This window comes from Oxyura jamaicensis, chromosome 1 (genome assembly GCF_011077185.1).
Source record: "Oxyura jamaicensis isolate SHBP4307 breed ruddy duck chromosome 1, BPBGC_Ojam_1.0, whole genome shotgun sequence".
In the NCBI taxonomy this organism is placed as follows: Eukaryota; Metazoa; Chordata; class Aves; order Anseriformes; family Anatidae; genus Oxyura; species Oxyura jamaicensis.
Window position 1 is genome coordinate 201,322,260 of NC_048893.1, and position 15,525 is coordinate 201,337,784.

At 47.6% G+C, this 15,525-nt stretch overlaps 2 protein-coding genes across 5 annotated transcripts in view; one reads left to right on the forward strand and one right to left on the reverse strand.

The window, feature by feature from the left end:
* GDPD4 (glycerophosphodiester phosphodiesterase domain containing 4) overlaps positions 1 to 1,085 on the forward strand; it is a 31,171-nt gene extending 30,086 nt beyond the window's left edge. For both annotated transcript variants that reach the window (XM_035330278.1, XM_035330284.1), the window contains 2 exons: positions 421 to 503; positions 991 to 1,085. In XM_035330278.1, the coding sequence (XP_035186169.1) occupies positions 421 to 503; positions 991 to 1,022 (115 nt within the window). In that variant the 3' untranslated portion in view covers positions 1,023 to 1,085. The remainder of the gene's footprint in view (positions 1 to 420; positions 504 to 990) is intronic.
* Positions 1,086 to 3,278: 2,193 nt separating this feature from the next.
* Positions 3,279 to 15,525, reverse strand: part of MYO7A (myosin VIIA) — an 88,056-nt gene continuing 75,809 nt past the window's right edge. For all 3 annotated transcript variants that reach the window (XM_035330317.1, XM_035330306.1, XM_035330297.1), the window contains 17 exons: positions 14,905 to 15,022; positions 14,487 to 14,613; positions 14,203 to 14,372; positions 13,886 to 14,076; positions 13,231 to 13,355; positions 12,365 to 12,522; positions 11,128 to 11,281; positions 10,803 to 10,958; positions 10,500 to 10,605; positions 9,525 to 9,638; positions 8,626 to 8,713; positions 8,332 to 8,438; positions 7,215 to 7,400; positions 6,231 to 6,347; positions 5,435 to 5,518; positions 5,020 to 5,139; positions 3,279 to 4,619 (listed from right to left, as the gene is read on the reverse strand). In XM_035330317.1, the coding sequence (XP_035186208.1) occupies positions 4,530 to 4,619; positions 5,020 to 5,139; positions 5,435 to 5,518; positions 6,231 to 6,347; positions 7,215 to 7,400; positions 8,332 to 8,438; positions 8,626 to 8,713; positions 9,525 to 9,638; positions 10,500 to 10,605; positions 10,803 to 10,958; positions 11,128 to 11,281; positions 12,365 to 12,522; positions 13,231 to 13,355; positions 13,886 to 14,076; positions 14,203 to 14,372; positions 14,487 to 14,613; positions 14,905 to 15,022 (2,211 nt within the window). In that variant the 3' untranslated portion in view covers positions 3,279 to 4,529. The remainder of the gene's footprint in view (positions 4,620 to 5,019; positions 5,140 to 5,434; positions 5,519 to 6,230; positions 6,348 to 7,214; positions 7,401 to 8,331; positions 8,439 to 8,625; positions 8,714 to 9,524; positions 9,639 to 10,499; positions 10,606 to 10,802; positions 10,959 to 11,127; positions 11,282 to 12,364; positions 12,523 to 13,230; positions 13,356 to 13,885; positions 14,077 to 14,202; positions 14,373 to 14,486; positions 14,614 to 14,904; positions 15,023 to 15,525) is intronic.

Below are 15,525 nucleotides of genomic sequence, written 5' to 3' on the forward strand. Positions count from 1 at the left end.
AGGGACCAGACCAGCCAGCTCCGGGCTGTTTTCTGCAGGGGTGCTGGGAGCACAGCTCTGCTGTAGGTCACAGCAAGGGGAAGGATCAGGAAGATCCTGGGCGAGCAGCCTGGATTGCTTTATAACCATGGCGTGGTTACGTGGAGTGCTTTGGTGTGGAAAAGGGCAACAGCTCTGCTTTTGCTTTGGAAGGATGCAGAGGGCTTAGTCACAAAGGTGCCTTCAAAATGCTGTTTTACACGTGAAGCGTGGACACTTAGACATCACTGCTGTGCACCACGATCCCTTCCTGAGCAAACTCCCAAATCCCAGGCCAGGTCCTGTCCTGACAAGATAGAAAAAAAGTGATAGGGGCTCCACGGTGCTGTGAGGGGAACCACAGCAAGCAGTGACCTGATCCAAGCACTTTGCCCCTGGCAGGTGGCGAGAGCGGAGTTTCTCCTGCTGTGCCCACGATGGTGGCTCGACGCTGGAGAGCGGCACCTACAACAAGTTCAGGACAGGTGAGCAGGGCGAGGAGGGGCAGGAGATGGATCCTGCTCGGGGTCACCTCTGTGGGGGCAGCAGGGTCCTGCCGGGTGGGTTGGTGCTGGGTGCCCATGTCGTGGTGAAGGATGGATGGGTTATCTCAGCATGGATGCCATGCTGTGGTTCCTCCCCACTGATGAACATCACTTTTCATCAAAGCTCTGAGCAACCTGAGCTCTGCTTCAGAGGTTGGACCACAGAGCTCCGGAGGTCCCTTGTGACCTGCTTTACCCTGGGATGCTGTGAAAAGGGAGCACAAAGGCACAGAGCACTCTCAGATCTCCACGGCAAGGTGGGGTCTGCTGGGGATACCCCCATGCTCCAGGTTTCTGGACTAAAGGAGCAGACAAAATGACCCAACCTGGGCTGCAGGATTTTTTTTTAGGCCAAGCTGCTTGCTCATGACAGCTGGCAAAATAGCTGCAGGTGTGTCAATAGCTCACTGCTTGTCTTCTGTTGCAGAGCTCAACAACATGCCTTCTGTTGTGGCCTGACACGGGCAAGGAGGAGGTCCAGAGCTGACATCTCACAGAGGATCGGAGAGCAAAGCCTGCCCTGCTGTCCCTTCCTGCAGTGGAAGATGGATGGAGATGGATGGACCCTGATGGAGATGAGCACTGACCTTGTTCTGTTGCTTTCCTCTCAGCCCCATGCCTGGCAGGGATCCTGGGGGTGTAAGGGAGAACAGATGGGGCTGCATCCATAAGGAAGCTGTGCACCATGGTGAAAGGATTAAACCTTCCTCACAGTATTCGTGCAGAAACCACCATTTCCCCCTGAGACCACTGCTATCTCCTCCTGTAAGCCCTCCTGCAGTGCGTAAGCCCTCTGTTTGTGCAGCTTTGTTTTTATCCTCGCTGCAAACACCTGAGCACCCTCTGGTCCTCCTTGCCCTTGGCTGCCCACATTTCTCCAGTCTCCTGTCCACACACTCCCATCCTCCTCTCAAGTCTTCTCCAGCCCCAGGAGCTCGCCAGCCCCACCACGATGGTCAAGTGCTGCTGGATGGTTCACCAGGGTCTGTGCCTCTCCGTAACACAGGCAGGGACAGCCTAGATTTTCCTTTCCCCTCCTCCAGTCCTGCCATAAACCCAAACGGGACAGACTTCACCCTGGCTGTGGGTGAGGGAGTATTTTCCACAGATGCTAAAGGATTTTTTGGTGCCTTGGCCATGTAACTACCGGGACAATAACCAGGAGCACAACACTTCTTCATCAAGCTGGGTGTGAACTGGTTCCACGAGGTCTCCTGTTTGCTTTTCCCTTGGGTGGGTCTTTGTTACCCGCTCTGCATCCTGGGATGTATTCTGATTTTCATTTCTCCCGGTGGCTGCTGGCACATACGGGGAAGGAATTCCATGCCTTGTTCTACAAGGGAGATGTGAACATCTCCAGGTTTAAGCCATACATTTCTACTTGAACAGATAATAAAACACCTTTTTTTTTCTTTCTTTTTTTTTTTTTTTTTTTTTGTAAATTGTAAGAGATGTTTTAAATACAGTTGGGCTCTCCAATCCTGTTCTGTTCTTATTCCAGGGGACTGGGAAAGGGGAAGAACGTGGCATTCAGATCATCATCATTCAGATGTGTGTTTCTGCTGAATGAACATATTGTCACACATGAAAGGTGAAAGGGAAGTACTAGGTTTCAAAGCTAACTGTGCTGATAAGCCCTCAAACCTTTTCAAGCTTGCAATTTTGGAGTATTTTGGAGGCTAGAGGTGCAAAAACGCAGTAGCTTCCTTTGCAAAAGGGCAAAAGGATCGGTATAGAGCAGCTCCAGATCTATGAAGCATGCAGAAAGAATCCTAATGATGGTGTTAGCTCCCTACCCCCCTTCTTAATTATCTTAATTTTTGTGTCCACTGATGGTTCACTCCCCACTGCTGGATATTCTCACCAGGAGCCCCATGCCACCAGAAGTCCTCTCCCTGCTGAGGACTTGGGGGCCCCAATCCCACCCGTGGAGCCACCACGACCGCACAGTGCAGGACAGCCTCCCGCGAGCCACTTTATGCCTTTTAATGAGAATATTTCACTTGGACATACGTGTTTTTTTTCGTGTTACATTGCTCGGTGTGAATACAAAGAGGCCAGCAGATGCTAATACATAAGACACACAGGCACACGCACACAGAGTCCCAGCACCCCCTACGTGGTGGGGTGGGTGGGAGGCCAACAGAGCTGTGAACGAAGGGACAGGGGTGGCGGTGGAGGAAAGCTGGCCCAGACCAGCACTGGAGAACACTGCTAGGCTGCATCGTCTACTGAGCGTCTTGTGGGAGGCAGGGGTGGCTGGAGGCTCATTGTGGTCTTAAGGGGATCTCCTAGCAGCCCTGGCTGGCTGGTGCACATCTCCGTGCAGCATTTTGTTTGCTTTGACGGAGAGACCAAGGTCCAAAGCCACTGCTGCATCCCCCTCAGATGCTGTGCTACTGGAGGCCTGGCAGGCAGCACTGCCGGGGGACTGAGCCCAGTAAGCCCAGCAAGGGTTACTAGAGCTTAACTGGTTAGTGACACCAATATCAGATCTTGGTGGACACTTCTCACCCCTCCTGATGCCACCTGCCCAGGAACATGTTCCTCTGAAGCCTGGATTTAGGAAAGGCACGCCATGCTCCTTCCCCTGCATCCCTTCCCCAACACAACATGGTTTTAAGCCTTCTCTCTGCCGGCAGGTCCCAGCTCTGGGCCAAAGGAGCTGCTCCACACTGCGTGGTGCTGGGTGGACGATGAGACAACCAGCCAGCAGATCAGCAGGGCCAACCAAAGATGGAAAAAAAACCACCGAAATCACAGGCCTGCCCTCTCTGAGAGTGCTTCAGGCTCCAACCAGGACTGGCAGAAAGCCCTTTTATACAGCAACACACACAAAAGCACAACAAAATCATTAAGTTTTTTCCAGCAGCGATGGCCAAGTCCCCGTTTAGATCAAAGCCCTTTCTACATACGAGCTTGGCCACAATCTTCCAAGAGCAGGAACTTCAAAATCCCTACATCCACGTTGAAGCTTGCAGTAAAGATCCTCCCAGGGTTAATTTGTCTGGACACAGGGGTGCAAAAGGAGATGACATCTTCTGAGCTTCACTCCCAGCTGAGCCCTTAGGTTGGGGAAGATGTGCCCCAGTCACTGGCTGTCACGGTGCCGGGGGGATCCTTGGGCAAGGAATTGTCCTGCAGGTCGCCCTCAGCCCTGAGTCATCGTCCAGATACCGGCACAAATTGCAGGGTTTATTTTTTTTTTTCTTTTTAATATTTTAAAAAATAAATAGAAGAAGAAAGAGAACTTTAAAATTTGTTCTTTAAATATTTCCAGCATTGCACGGACAGCACTTCAGTACTCTAGCCTGTTTGATCAGTGGTTTGTTTATTGTGGTTCCTAGTTAAAATGTGCTCCTCCCAGCCTGCTTTTTCTTCCCGTCCTTAAGAACACGGCCTATTCTTTTGTAATGTCAAAAACCAAGCTCTGCAGTGTTCATTGGACACCTTTCCAGCATGGACTGGGGCTTTGCTACTCTTCAAACCTGAAATGCCCGTAAGCTCACCAAAAGCCGTTAGCATCTCGGTAGCTCTCTCTTTGCTTAAAATAAAAACACAAACCAAACCAAACCAAGCCACACACACACGCACACACACACACAAACAAATCCTCTTCCCGGAGCCTTTGCGGTGCCAGCCGTTGGGTTCAGGCAAACATCCTGCCAGAGTTTCTTTGCTCAGTCACTGCCTGAGAGCGGCGGTGTCCCCTGGAAATCTTTGGGGTTTGAGGTGGAGTCGGGGTGCAGGGTGGGGAAGGAGGATGGGAGGTCAGAGATAGTCATCCTCGCTCGAAGGGGAGGTGGGATTGGAGCCTTCGAGGTCAGAGTCCAGCGAACTCCCTGACGGCGTTCGGCTCATCTTCCACATCTGGGAGGCAAAGGTTCTCCCCCAGCTGCACGGGTACCCCACAGACCTCAGCTGGCGAATTAGCCCCATGGCCACCTGCCAGTGGCTTCTTGCAGTTCACTTGCTACCCTTTGCACTCCTCTGTTTGCTCATGGCTGTTAGCATCTGGCTGATGTACGAGGTCAAAAGATCATCCATCTTGTAGCCCTGGTGAGGAGAGACAAGATGTTACCTGCCTTTATGGCACAGCTTGGTCTCTGGCTCATGCCTCTTGAACACACTTGCTACAAGCCGTTAACTTATATATATGTTTCCAGATATATTTTTCATTTCTTTTTTTTTTCTTTTTCCTTCTTCCCTTTTCCACAATTCTCCTTGGGTGATACGGCTCTGACACAAGGATCAAACACAATTTACAGCATGAGTCTCTCCCAGGAGGCTGCTGAGGGTAAGGATGTGTGGAGCTTTGGAAAGGGAGTGGATTTTCAAATGGCCAAAAATAATGTGAACGCCCCAAATTAATAACAACACAGCAGGACTTTTAATTTTGGCCTGCCAAAGTCAGGATTTGTTCTAACTGTGCCCATTAATCTTTAACACTCCTTACCAGGGATGTCTCGCAGAGCAGCTTGCTTCCCCTCACCAGGTTGCCGATAGTTATATGGAAGTAGGTGTTGCCACTGCTCCAGTTGGAGATCTTGGTGAAGGGGTGAGTGATGAGAATATCCTGGTGGGAACACAAGACTCACACTCAACACACGAGAGCCTCAACTTTTTTGAAGGGCTCTGGGGACCCCTCACTTTCCTTCAAACAGACCAAGGGTGTCTGCTGAGATGAGAATATACCACGGCCTCACAGGAACAGCAGTGAGGTGCAAGACATTGGATCCCCATTCTTGTGGAGGATTGCTCTACTGGAAGGTCCACGTGGCTGATGGAACAACACAGCCTTTGGGATTAACTCTGTAAGGGGTTGGGGAGTTGGCTCAGGAGCACCTGGTGAAGACCTCAGTCTTGCTTACCTTGGTTTTGGGATCGATGAGGCTCACTCCATGCTTATTGATGGCAATTAGAAGGATTTCTGGATAATTTGGCTCTGTAGTTTGCTGTTGGAAATGAGATGAACTGGTTAGGGGAAACGTCGTGCTAAATCAGGCCCTTTCCTATTTCCTCACCCAGTATCTTCTGCCAGCATTTGCATTTACATTTGGCAGCCAAGTTTATTTTGGTGAAAAAATCACAGGATATTATTCAGATCCTCTATGACATCTAATGAACGTGACAGAAATTAAGGTGCTTAAGTTTAAGGATATAACAAACAATTTCAGCATCGTGTTTCCAGGCCACGTTCACTGTATGGTCACTGAGAACAGGGAGTCGCAATGAGGTGTCCAGAGCACTGGGACAAAGCTCATCACTGCTGGCCTCCCCTGCCTGTGATGGGAACCCTGTGAGATGGTGGGTGGTCTGGATTGGGTTCATGGGGTGTGCAGGTGTGTGAAAATTACACATTCCCCTTTGCTTTCACAAAACAGAGAATGGCTCTTGCCTCCTCGGCAATACAGCTGTGAGGATAGACCCAAAAGGACTGAGATACGTTGATGCTCTACAATGCCCCAGTAGTGTAAAAAGATAGGGCAGCCATAAATGAGTACCTCAGCCCTTTACTGATGGAGACACTTACGTCCTTTCCCTGTCTCATCAGGGTTGTTCCAGTCTAGGCACTGGGACAACCCCGCATACCTGGAACCCCTCCGTGATACAGGACTTCTGATACTGGCTCAAAGCTGCCAGAGAACCCCCAGGCAGGGCAGGTACCTTCACTTCAAAGAATGCTGATCCAAATGTAGGCCACTTGAAGATAATCTTTAGGAAGGCAAGCTTGGCTTCTTCTCTCGTTTTGCCTGCATGCTTATTGTAGTATGCCACGATGGACTGCAACAGAGAGGACAGCAGAGCTGGAGGGTTTGCATTGCCTTGGACCAAGGGTTTTTTCAGGGAAAGGAGCATCATGCTACAAAGATGGACTGTCCTACCAGAAACCATAATTGCCTCATGGGCTTTCGCTTTCTTGGGACAAATAAATATTAATTGGGCCAAGAAAGTAGCTGGAGACATTATCCAGGTGGAGACCTATTAATTCTAGTCTCTGCTCCAATTAACACTTGACAGAAGTGTTGGTAGGTCACTGGAGCAGTGCCTGGAACTAAGGCAGGTTCTTTCTTAGAAGCTGTGCTGATGACTCCATTATAGGGATTATAAATTTTGATCTTTCAGTTTTGGGAGCAGAGGGGACTGAGGGGACTTCAACGCAGAGAAGCCAATAACTTACTGGTTAGACACATGGCCAAGTTCAAGTCCCAGCAAACAGAAAGGACTTACAAGATTGTTTCTTGGCAGTAAGACATCTACATTCCTTTATGGCCTAGACTTGTCTGTACCTCTGCCACAGGTCTCCATGTGTAAAGCGGGGAGAATTGCCTCTCTGCTCAGCAGTCTGCCTTCAACAACAAAGCTTTGGATGAGACCATCCCCTAGCACGTGTCCATACAGCACTGCATCCACCACTACAGCCACAGCAACATGCAGCACACAGCCCACAGCAATGCGTGTGTGCGTCTGGACATGTGTACAACGTCTTCTCTTGATGCTGTTGGAGAGGTTGTGGATCTGCTAAGGCTCAAGTGGGACCATGGGTCACTCCTGGCAACCATACTCCAGTGTTGAACATCAGACAAGTCACACAAGATGCTGGGTTTTCCCCCCACCAAGCCTGACATATGACTAAAGCTTCTGTTTTACCCGTTTCCAGTCATCTGGAGAGAGCTGCCGGACAAGGTCCTGAGGCACCAGCTCCTTCAGAAGCTTGGGGATGCTGGGGAAATAGGATTTGTCATCCTCAAACTTCACCCGGTAGATGAGAGCTGCCAACTGCAGGACCTCTTCCCGCGTACACTTGTGGTAGCCACGCAGGTACTTTGGTAACTCCTGTATGTGGAAGAAAGCCATTCAGAAATAGAGGGGGTGACCTCAAATGTTCACCCTCTGCTGCTAAATCAAATTTTCGGAGGTCTCCAGCTCCTGGATATGAGGCTCTTCCTTAGGAAGACTCATAGTAGTTGCACCAAGTGTGGTGGACAGGCAGCTGCTCAGCTGAGACCAGCTGAGATGTCTAAAGATCCTCCCTGGCCTGAAACATTCTTGTGTTACATGGTGGTCCCTGTGCTAGGTATCAGATGTGTGTACCTACAGTCTTGTTCTCCCTCCCTCATTGCTAAAAACCCAACTCTTGTAATGGACAATTGGAACTGAATCTTTTTTTTTTTTCCTCCCCTCTTTTTTTTCCCCTTTTCATTTTTATTTCAGTCTATTACCCCATTAAGAAAAGATGCTTGAAAAAGTGTCACGTAACTATCAAAGCATCAGAGGATACAGATATATTGGGATAATTGCTTTATCCAGGCATGAACACAAGGAATATCTGTGTATTTGCATACATGTATGAGAAAGCTTTGGGACATGCACATGTCTCTTTCTTCCCAAAAGAAACAAGTGCAGAAGAGCTGCAGCTTCTTGACTGGCTGCTGGGACCATCACAGCTCATGTCCAAGAATGGAGGAGCAGAAAGCCTTCAGAATGCTTGTGAATTTGCCCCTATAATAAGGCTGGGTGCTAACATGTCCCACTTCTTGCTACTTGCCCAGGAATATCTGGCCCAAATCCCAGCTGAGCTGGTTGCCCTACAATGCATGAAGCCTGGTCCTTGCCATACAACCCAACTGCTCTTCGTAGCTCTCTGTTTAAGGCAGGACTTTGTTCTCTTTAAGGTAAAACTTTCTGCATCTGCACATACACAGTCTGTCCACCCCATTCCTAATTCCTCCCAAAGTCTCTGCAAAGTCTCAGGTTCCCAGAGCACCTGGTAATAATGGAAGATCGAATCTGCCATCGAATCCTTTCCAGGCATTGTGTTGGTCCACAGCTTTTTCATGAAGAACACTTGGTAGGTGAGGGAAGGCACTATACCTGTGTGAAGGAAGAAGTGAGCAAAGCTAAGAGCGATGCTGTGAGCACCAGCCAGGTCATCTGCCAGGTTTTGCCCCCAAGGGCTGGCATGGACAGCACAACCACAGCAGCGTGGCCCATCTTTAAAAGGGCTCGAAGGCTCAAGGAGGGCTTTGCGTGACCCAAAAGGGAGAAAAGTCACTGTTACCATCTTTCGCTGGTCTTGCTTTCTTTATCCAGTCCGTCAGGTGTCTCACAAAGTCAAAGAAGAAATCGCCCTCGGGCACACTGATGACCTGGGGGCACAGCACATGGTTACAAAGGCTGAGGAAGCAGCGAGAGGCCACAGGCAGGGCTGGCTGTTTCCCAGTCTCCTATGGGTGCTGCTCACTGCTTTGTCTCAGACTTCTGTGCTACCAACTGCTGATGCCAGAAAGCCATTGCCAACACCTCGCTCTAATTCCACCTGTTCATCGTTATTGCACCTTCCTGTTTCCCTGGAGCAATGAATTTCCCTTCCTGATGACTATCTGTAGATTTCTTCCAGTTGCCCAAGGCAGCTCTAAGCTTGCACATTTTTCTTAATTCTTATAAACCAGCCAAAACCAGGACACCATCTCAGCAAAGGTTTTCTACCTCTTTCTCCTGATGGACCCTATCTCCTTTGCCCAAAATCAATGCAGCATCACAGGAACAGCTACCCGGGGGGGACCAGGCTGGCTCCATCTGGCAGTCCCCCTGTGCTCCTTAACATTCAATTAATTCACAATGCAGTGACCTCTTTGGGCAACAAATTAAAAAAAAAATGACAACAAATGGCACAAAAAAAAAAAAAAAAAAAAAAAGGAGTGATTCTTGCATCAATCTGGATCACACAGGGATGAAGTGGGCTGCAATTAGTGTGAGATCCTGCACATAGGATGGCACTGCCTGGATCCCTAAGTCAGCAGGACAGAACAGGATGCCACAGTGCTATCATCAGGCATTAAAGCTACCTGCTCTCAAAACAGGAGATCTTTGCCTGCTTGTGTTTTAAGCCCTTTGAGATGATTGCTGTGAAGCACTGAGTGCTTTGGCACCACCCCAGCCCCTGTGTGGGTCGCTCACCTTGTCAGAGATTTTGACAAAGAGGCTGAAGCCTTCGGAGGACTTTAGGAGCAGCCTGTTGGAGATGTTCTGGCAGAAATCCTTGGCTTTTGTGCTGGACTCCACCTCGAATGCCTACAAAGAGAGGAAGATCGTCACCATTGCTACCTCAAGATTAATTTCTGCTTCATGTTCTCTTTGAGGAGCTCTAGGCTTAGATATATGAAAAGATGTAAGTGCCCACCACCAGTGAAAGCAGTGATTTTATGGATTGTGGCTCTGGACTTGAGAAAAGGAAATTTGCAGAAGTTCAGCCACGGTACTTATCATTGGGAACTTGAACTTCTGCCCACCCCATGCATGGCCATGTTAGTCTGAACCACCAGGACCCACATTCCACATCCCATGAGAGACTGGCGTGGAGCTCAGTGCCACTGGCATTCAGCAGCCCCTCAGTGCAGATGCGTGTTGTACCACAGGGACACTACTTGGCCAGCCCACCTGGGTAACTGGCATGGTCAAAGGGACCACAGCCACATGAAGAAGTCCCCTCTGCCTCCTTCTGCTGGCTCTCACAAAGGTGCATGTGTATAAAGCAGTGCCATGCTTATTACTGGTCACGTAGAGAAAAATACTCAGTGATGGGAAGTCCTAGGAGATCTCTAAACTCCCTGTTACAGAAAAAACATGGGTGCACACACAGCTACTGGAGAAGAATACCCTTTTTCCTTCGTCGGTGAAGGGAAAGTGAAGGCTGACTCAGCACCCATCTCTGGAGAAGGTGAATTGTAGGAAATCAGATCCCTGAGCTCCGGTCATCTATCCTGCCTCATCAGGGTAGATAAGGATAGATCTTTCTGACTGCTCTGTTTCAGACTCTTCCGGGGAGGCTGAATTTTTCTGAATCAGAAACAACAGTAGCCCTTTCTGGGATTTTAATAAGAAAATTGAGTGCCCTCCTGACAAAAATGAAGGGTTTCCTTCTATCCCATTTACCTCATCAGTGTCATCAGGAAAGTAAACCTTGTGGAAAATTTGGGTGGTTTTGTGCTGAATGGCTTCCACTTCTACGAGATGGGGAGGGTACTTTCTGGATCCATTCCTGCAAAACAGGGGGAGGCAAGTGTCAGAGCATCAGCAGCATCCTCCATCCAAAGTCCTTTTAGTTCAGCTTGGTGGAATACAGAGAAAAGCTGTGAGCTTCCAGTGTCCCTCCAACTACTACCAAAATATCTCCTACTTGTAATTTCTAATGCATATTTGGATGTTGTGACATGGTCAGGTCTTTTGGTGCTGTACCTTAGGGCTTTCTGGAGTCTCTGGATGCAGTCTGCTGCCAATGGGTGATGTTTTCGGGACTGCAGAAACCTCTGGACATGGGGCAGGAGGATGTTACTTGGAGGGAAAAGACCTGTACACAACCACAGCAGCTCCCAGCCTTTCTCTTCACTGTACCTAAATGAGGAGAGATCCAGGAGAGAAAAAGTTACTTACAGCATGGAAACGACTCTGTTCTCTGGCACGGGTGGGTGATTCTCAGCTAGAAGGTAGGAGACATGCACAGGCTCCAGATCTCCTTTGCCCAACAGAGGCTAGTGTCTCAAGCAAAACCAACAACTCTTACTTAATGTGGTTGTCTGTAAGCTGCTTCAGGGTCTGGCAGTAGATTTCGTCCTTCAGAGGCTCAGCTTTCAAGGCACCTTCAAATATTTGGTCTGTCAGCTCATTGACTGAGCGGGTCCTTTTGGATGGGTAGTCACCCATGTATTTCAGCACTGGTGGGAGGCAGGAGTCAAGGATCAGCTAAGAGGAAGGTTTGGAGAAGACATTCTGTTGATGATGTGATAAAAGACATCCCACATTTGGCTACAGAAGTGGCTGCAATTTGTTGGTGGGGGCACTGTGATAAGGCTTTAAATTTCTTTAGGCAGATATCCAGCGAGCTTTCTCTTTTTCATGCATCATCTCAGGTCAGAAAGAACCACTTTGGGGTTGGGATGTAGGCCTAGGGAAGCTCTTTGTCTACTGTGTTCCCTGATCACACACAGTGGTACCACTGCAAAAGACCAAATTTTCAGCTGGTGTCATGAGGCAGAGCTCTACAGACAGCACTGGAGCTGTGGTAACATAAAACAAATGATGACCTTCACCACTTCACCATATTGTACCTATTCTGCATGACAACAGGTCACAGTATTCTGAATTTATATATTTGTGTTTGACAGGTTCTCATTTTTTACCAGTCCTTTTAGTTCCTACTACTGCTGTTATTTGCTGCTAGGAGGAAAACTGTAGCTGCAGTAACACTGGTAGCATCAGTACTAGGTTTATACCAACAGAACTGTTCAAACTGTAAAGTCTGGATCCTAGAGCAAAACCCCACCAAAATACCAAGTGACTTCCACAAGTTGGATTTATATTTGTACTCGTCTTCTTTCTCCCTGTCTTCATTCTGCCAAGTGGTACTCAGGCAACAAACCCTGTCCCTGAGGCCATGAGGACTAGTTTGCAACCATAATGGTCATAAAGGTCTACGCACTTCTACAGCAGATGCATCCTGGAGAGCTGAAGCAAGTCAAAACAGAACTGTTGAGTTGACCACTAAGCAATGTGTACCTGCCAGACTCAGTAATTTACTCCCTGGACCTTGCTTATGGAGAAGTACAGACACCCCTCAGATCTCAAGGATGCTCAAATATGGATTTCAGGATCAGATCTATCTCCAAGTCCATGACATCATCACAAAACCCTTAAGAGGGACCAGAAACATTTCTATGGACTTTACTTGGGTCTCTGAAGAGCCTGCTTAGGCCTTTGTAGGCCCTGTTGCCCAAGGGCTGCCCCAGGAACTGGAAGGATATCAATGAAGGCCATGCAGGCTTCTTGGGACAGCTCCTCGCTCCCCAGGATCTTCTTCAGCAACGGCTGTTTGATGGGCTCACGGGTGTAACACCACAGCTTGTCCTTCCCACGGCTCTTGGTGATCATGACCCTGCTCAGGGTGTGCTTGGGTGGTGGCCTGGTGGCAAAGGCAAAGCAAAAGGAAAGGTGGAGAGGTGACAGGGATAAAAGGGACTGTGTGTAACAAGTGTTTCACCTGGTTGCTCACAACACCTGGCTAACGAACTCTTAAACCAAGTGGGAATTCACAGCTTTGCAAGTATCCATCTCTAGTTCTGTCCAAAGAGAAGGGGTGATGGCAATGGGTGGTGAGAGAGATGGGCAGCAACAATGAAAGAATATTGCCCAGTAGAACAAACCCAGCAGGGTGAAGACATCTCACAGGACTTGGTCTGTCTCCATGGACTGCCAACCCCTCCAAACAGGAGTGAGAGTTTTTTGATCAGTCTGGGAAGCAGTGGTGCATGCTTTGGAGCTGACATGAAAATATCCCCACCTAATTTACCTGCTGCTGATACATGGCATCTGGCTGTGTATGGGATCACTGGGAAGGAATACTAGACCACTAAGGACAGCCTCCCACCTAACATCAAATTTCACACCTTTACACTTCTGCTGAGTCAATTAAGAAATCCCTCTTAAAACCTTGTCTGTGGAAAATTTATAATCCATATACCGTGCTCTAAACTGGAGGCTGCAGTTGTATAGAATCACTCAAAGGGATATTTAGAGTCTTTTCCAGCAGCCAAAAAAATCCTGATTCCCAAGCTACTTGGAGATGGATTCCTACTCCTGTATTTTTTTTTTAATGGTTGAAAAAAATCACCTAAAATAATCATAGGAAAATTCCTCCAAGGTGTACGGCTTCACCCTCTCTTCACTGTCTGAAATTGCCATCTGGGAAGTTCTGATAACGTCTTGTCGTTGGTCAGGGGTCATCGTGACGAGTGCCTGTGGGATGAAAAGTTCTCTGTCACCTAATATGTTTCATTTATATATTAATATATATTTGAATTAATATATATTTGAAGCATCCAGAGAAGGGAAACATCCAAAATGAAAAGACCATGCAACTGTCATTTCTCTGTGCCATTCTCAGTCATTAATACAAAGAATAATGTGTTTCCATCATGTGGATCATTTCCTAATGAGGAGAATGTGGTTTGGATCCTACAGCTCCATACGTGAATGTAGTGGCTTCCTCTAGCCCCAAATACACTGGAAATTAACCAGGTCAGCTGGAGGGCGTAGCATGGTTATATTCCAAGCCATAAAATTGGTCTTTGAAGTGACAAGATCAGAGGAAAGGCTGAGACACTACTATAGCAGATCACTTCCAACTCGAACAACTTGACACCTCTCTCAGCCACATGGGTTTCCACATTATTGTCAGGAAGGCTCTGGCTAGATCTAAGCTCTCCAGGAAGGCTTTGACCTCCTCAGGCTTTGTACCAAGCTGTGCTGTGTGTAAGACAACTTACCACGATCTCCAGGGGAGGCATGGTGACTGTAGGCAAAACATAGACAGAATCTGTTGGGAAATCCCCTCTCTGCTTGGTCCGTTCATTGAACCCGTTGGCCCACCCTGAGTTCATCACATGCTCTCCCGTGTCCTGGTCAAGAACTATGAGGTCTCCTTTCAGGAAGCCGAGGAACCCAGATTCTTCTCCCACTGCAATAAAAACAACCATTAGTATTTTTGTTTTCTTTTCTTTTTTTTTTAATTTTTATTTTCCAAATCCCTTTGGAATAACTAATATCCCTCCACGTTTGCCACTGGATCGAACTATTTACTTACCAGGGTTTGGGTTGTCTTGAAGAGTGACCACATACTTGGATCTTTTCCTTAGTCCTTCAAGGAAGGTCACCACGAGGTCCCGGATATCCTCTGCATTGTTGGAGGTGAAAGTGTATTCATCTCCTTTAATGGTGGCCAAGGTGAAACTCTGTCCTTGTAGCTTTCCCCCTCTGGGATATGTTTTTATAGAAGATATAAACAGGAAACATAATGGGCTAAAGAGGCAAAGCCTGGGAAAAGACTGCTTTAGGGTAAGATCACCAGCTTAGTTTATTCTTCCTTACCTGCTGCTTGACACAGCTGTGATCTCTGGGAAAGAGAGTTCTAAGAGAACCTGCTCCTGTTCATCCACAAAGTACACCCCTGTCCAGTTGACAGCTACAATCACATCATTTTTAGGGAGGCTTGGCCCTGGATTGAAGGCAAGACATGCAATCAGTTCAGGAAGGGTTTTATGATATAAAATATTGTGTGTATTTCAAAGGAAAATGCAATGTTAAAAAAAAATCATTTATTTTTAGTAAGAAAAATAGTGGCAGAATCATAGATTGAGCCATTGCTAATCAGGATGCACCAAAAACTAATGTGTCTAAAATAGACCACATAGATAACCCATTAGGTCTTATTGTCTGTGAAGTTCCTACTCTTCTTCCTTTTGCCTTTGACTATCCCATGCTCCAGGGATGTGCTCTACTGACTCACCTGAGAATTTGAAGGCTTCATAAAACCGAGAAAACAGCAAAGGCCACTTGAAACGTGCAAAATCCACCACCTCCTCTTTGACTTTTTTGGGGTCTGTCCTCTTCTGAGTATAAATTCCCTACCAACAAAGCAAACCACAACAAACATGAAGCACAAACCCAGTTATATCTAGGAATAGAGCAAAACTTCATTGAAATTCATCCAATCCATGCCATCTGAAGATCTTGGAATCAATATTAATTTATATCTTGATGACGTTAAGGGCCAAACAAAATCCTACAGGAACAACTTATAGGTTGGATAAAGTCCTAGCAAAATTCTGGTTCCCACTTGAGGAAATAGTTTGCGAGTAGTCTGGGTGAGCTTCTAGAGTGACAAGTCTGGGTGGGATTAATCTCAACTAACTTTGGGTTTCCCTAATGAAGGTGTCTGCCTTTCAGCCTGACAGTCCTTTAGTTGGAAATAGATAATAGCCCTTAAGCACAGGCAGCTAGCTTCATTTAGGATATTTTCAGAAACCTGAGACTTCTCTAAGTGGCTAACAGGTGGCTGGTGGAGGACCTGCAAGATCCAGGCCTTTCTGGACCAGGAACACCCCAAGCACCTATGTTTAGTCAATTG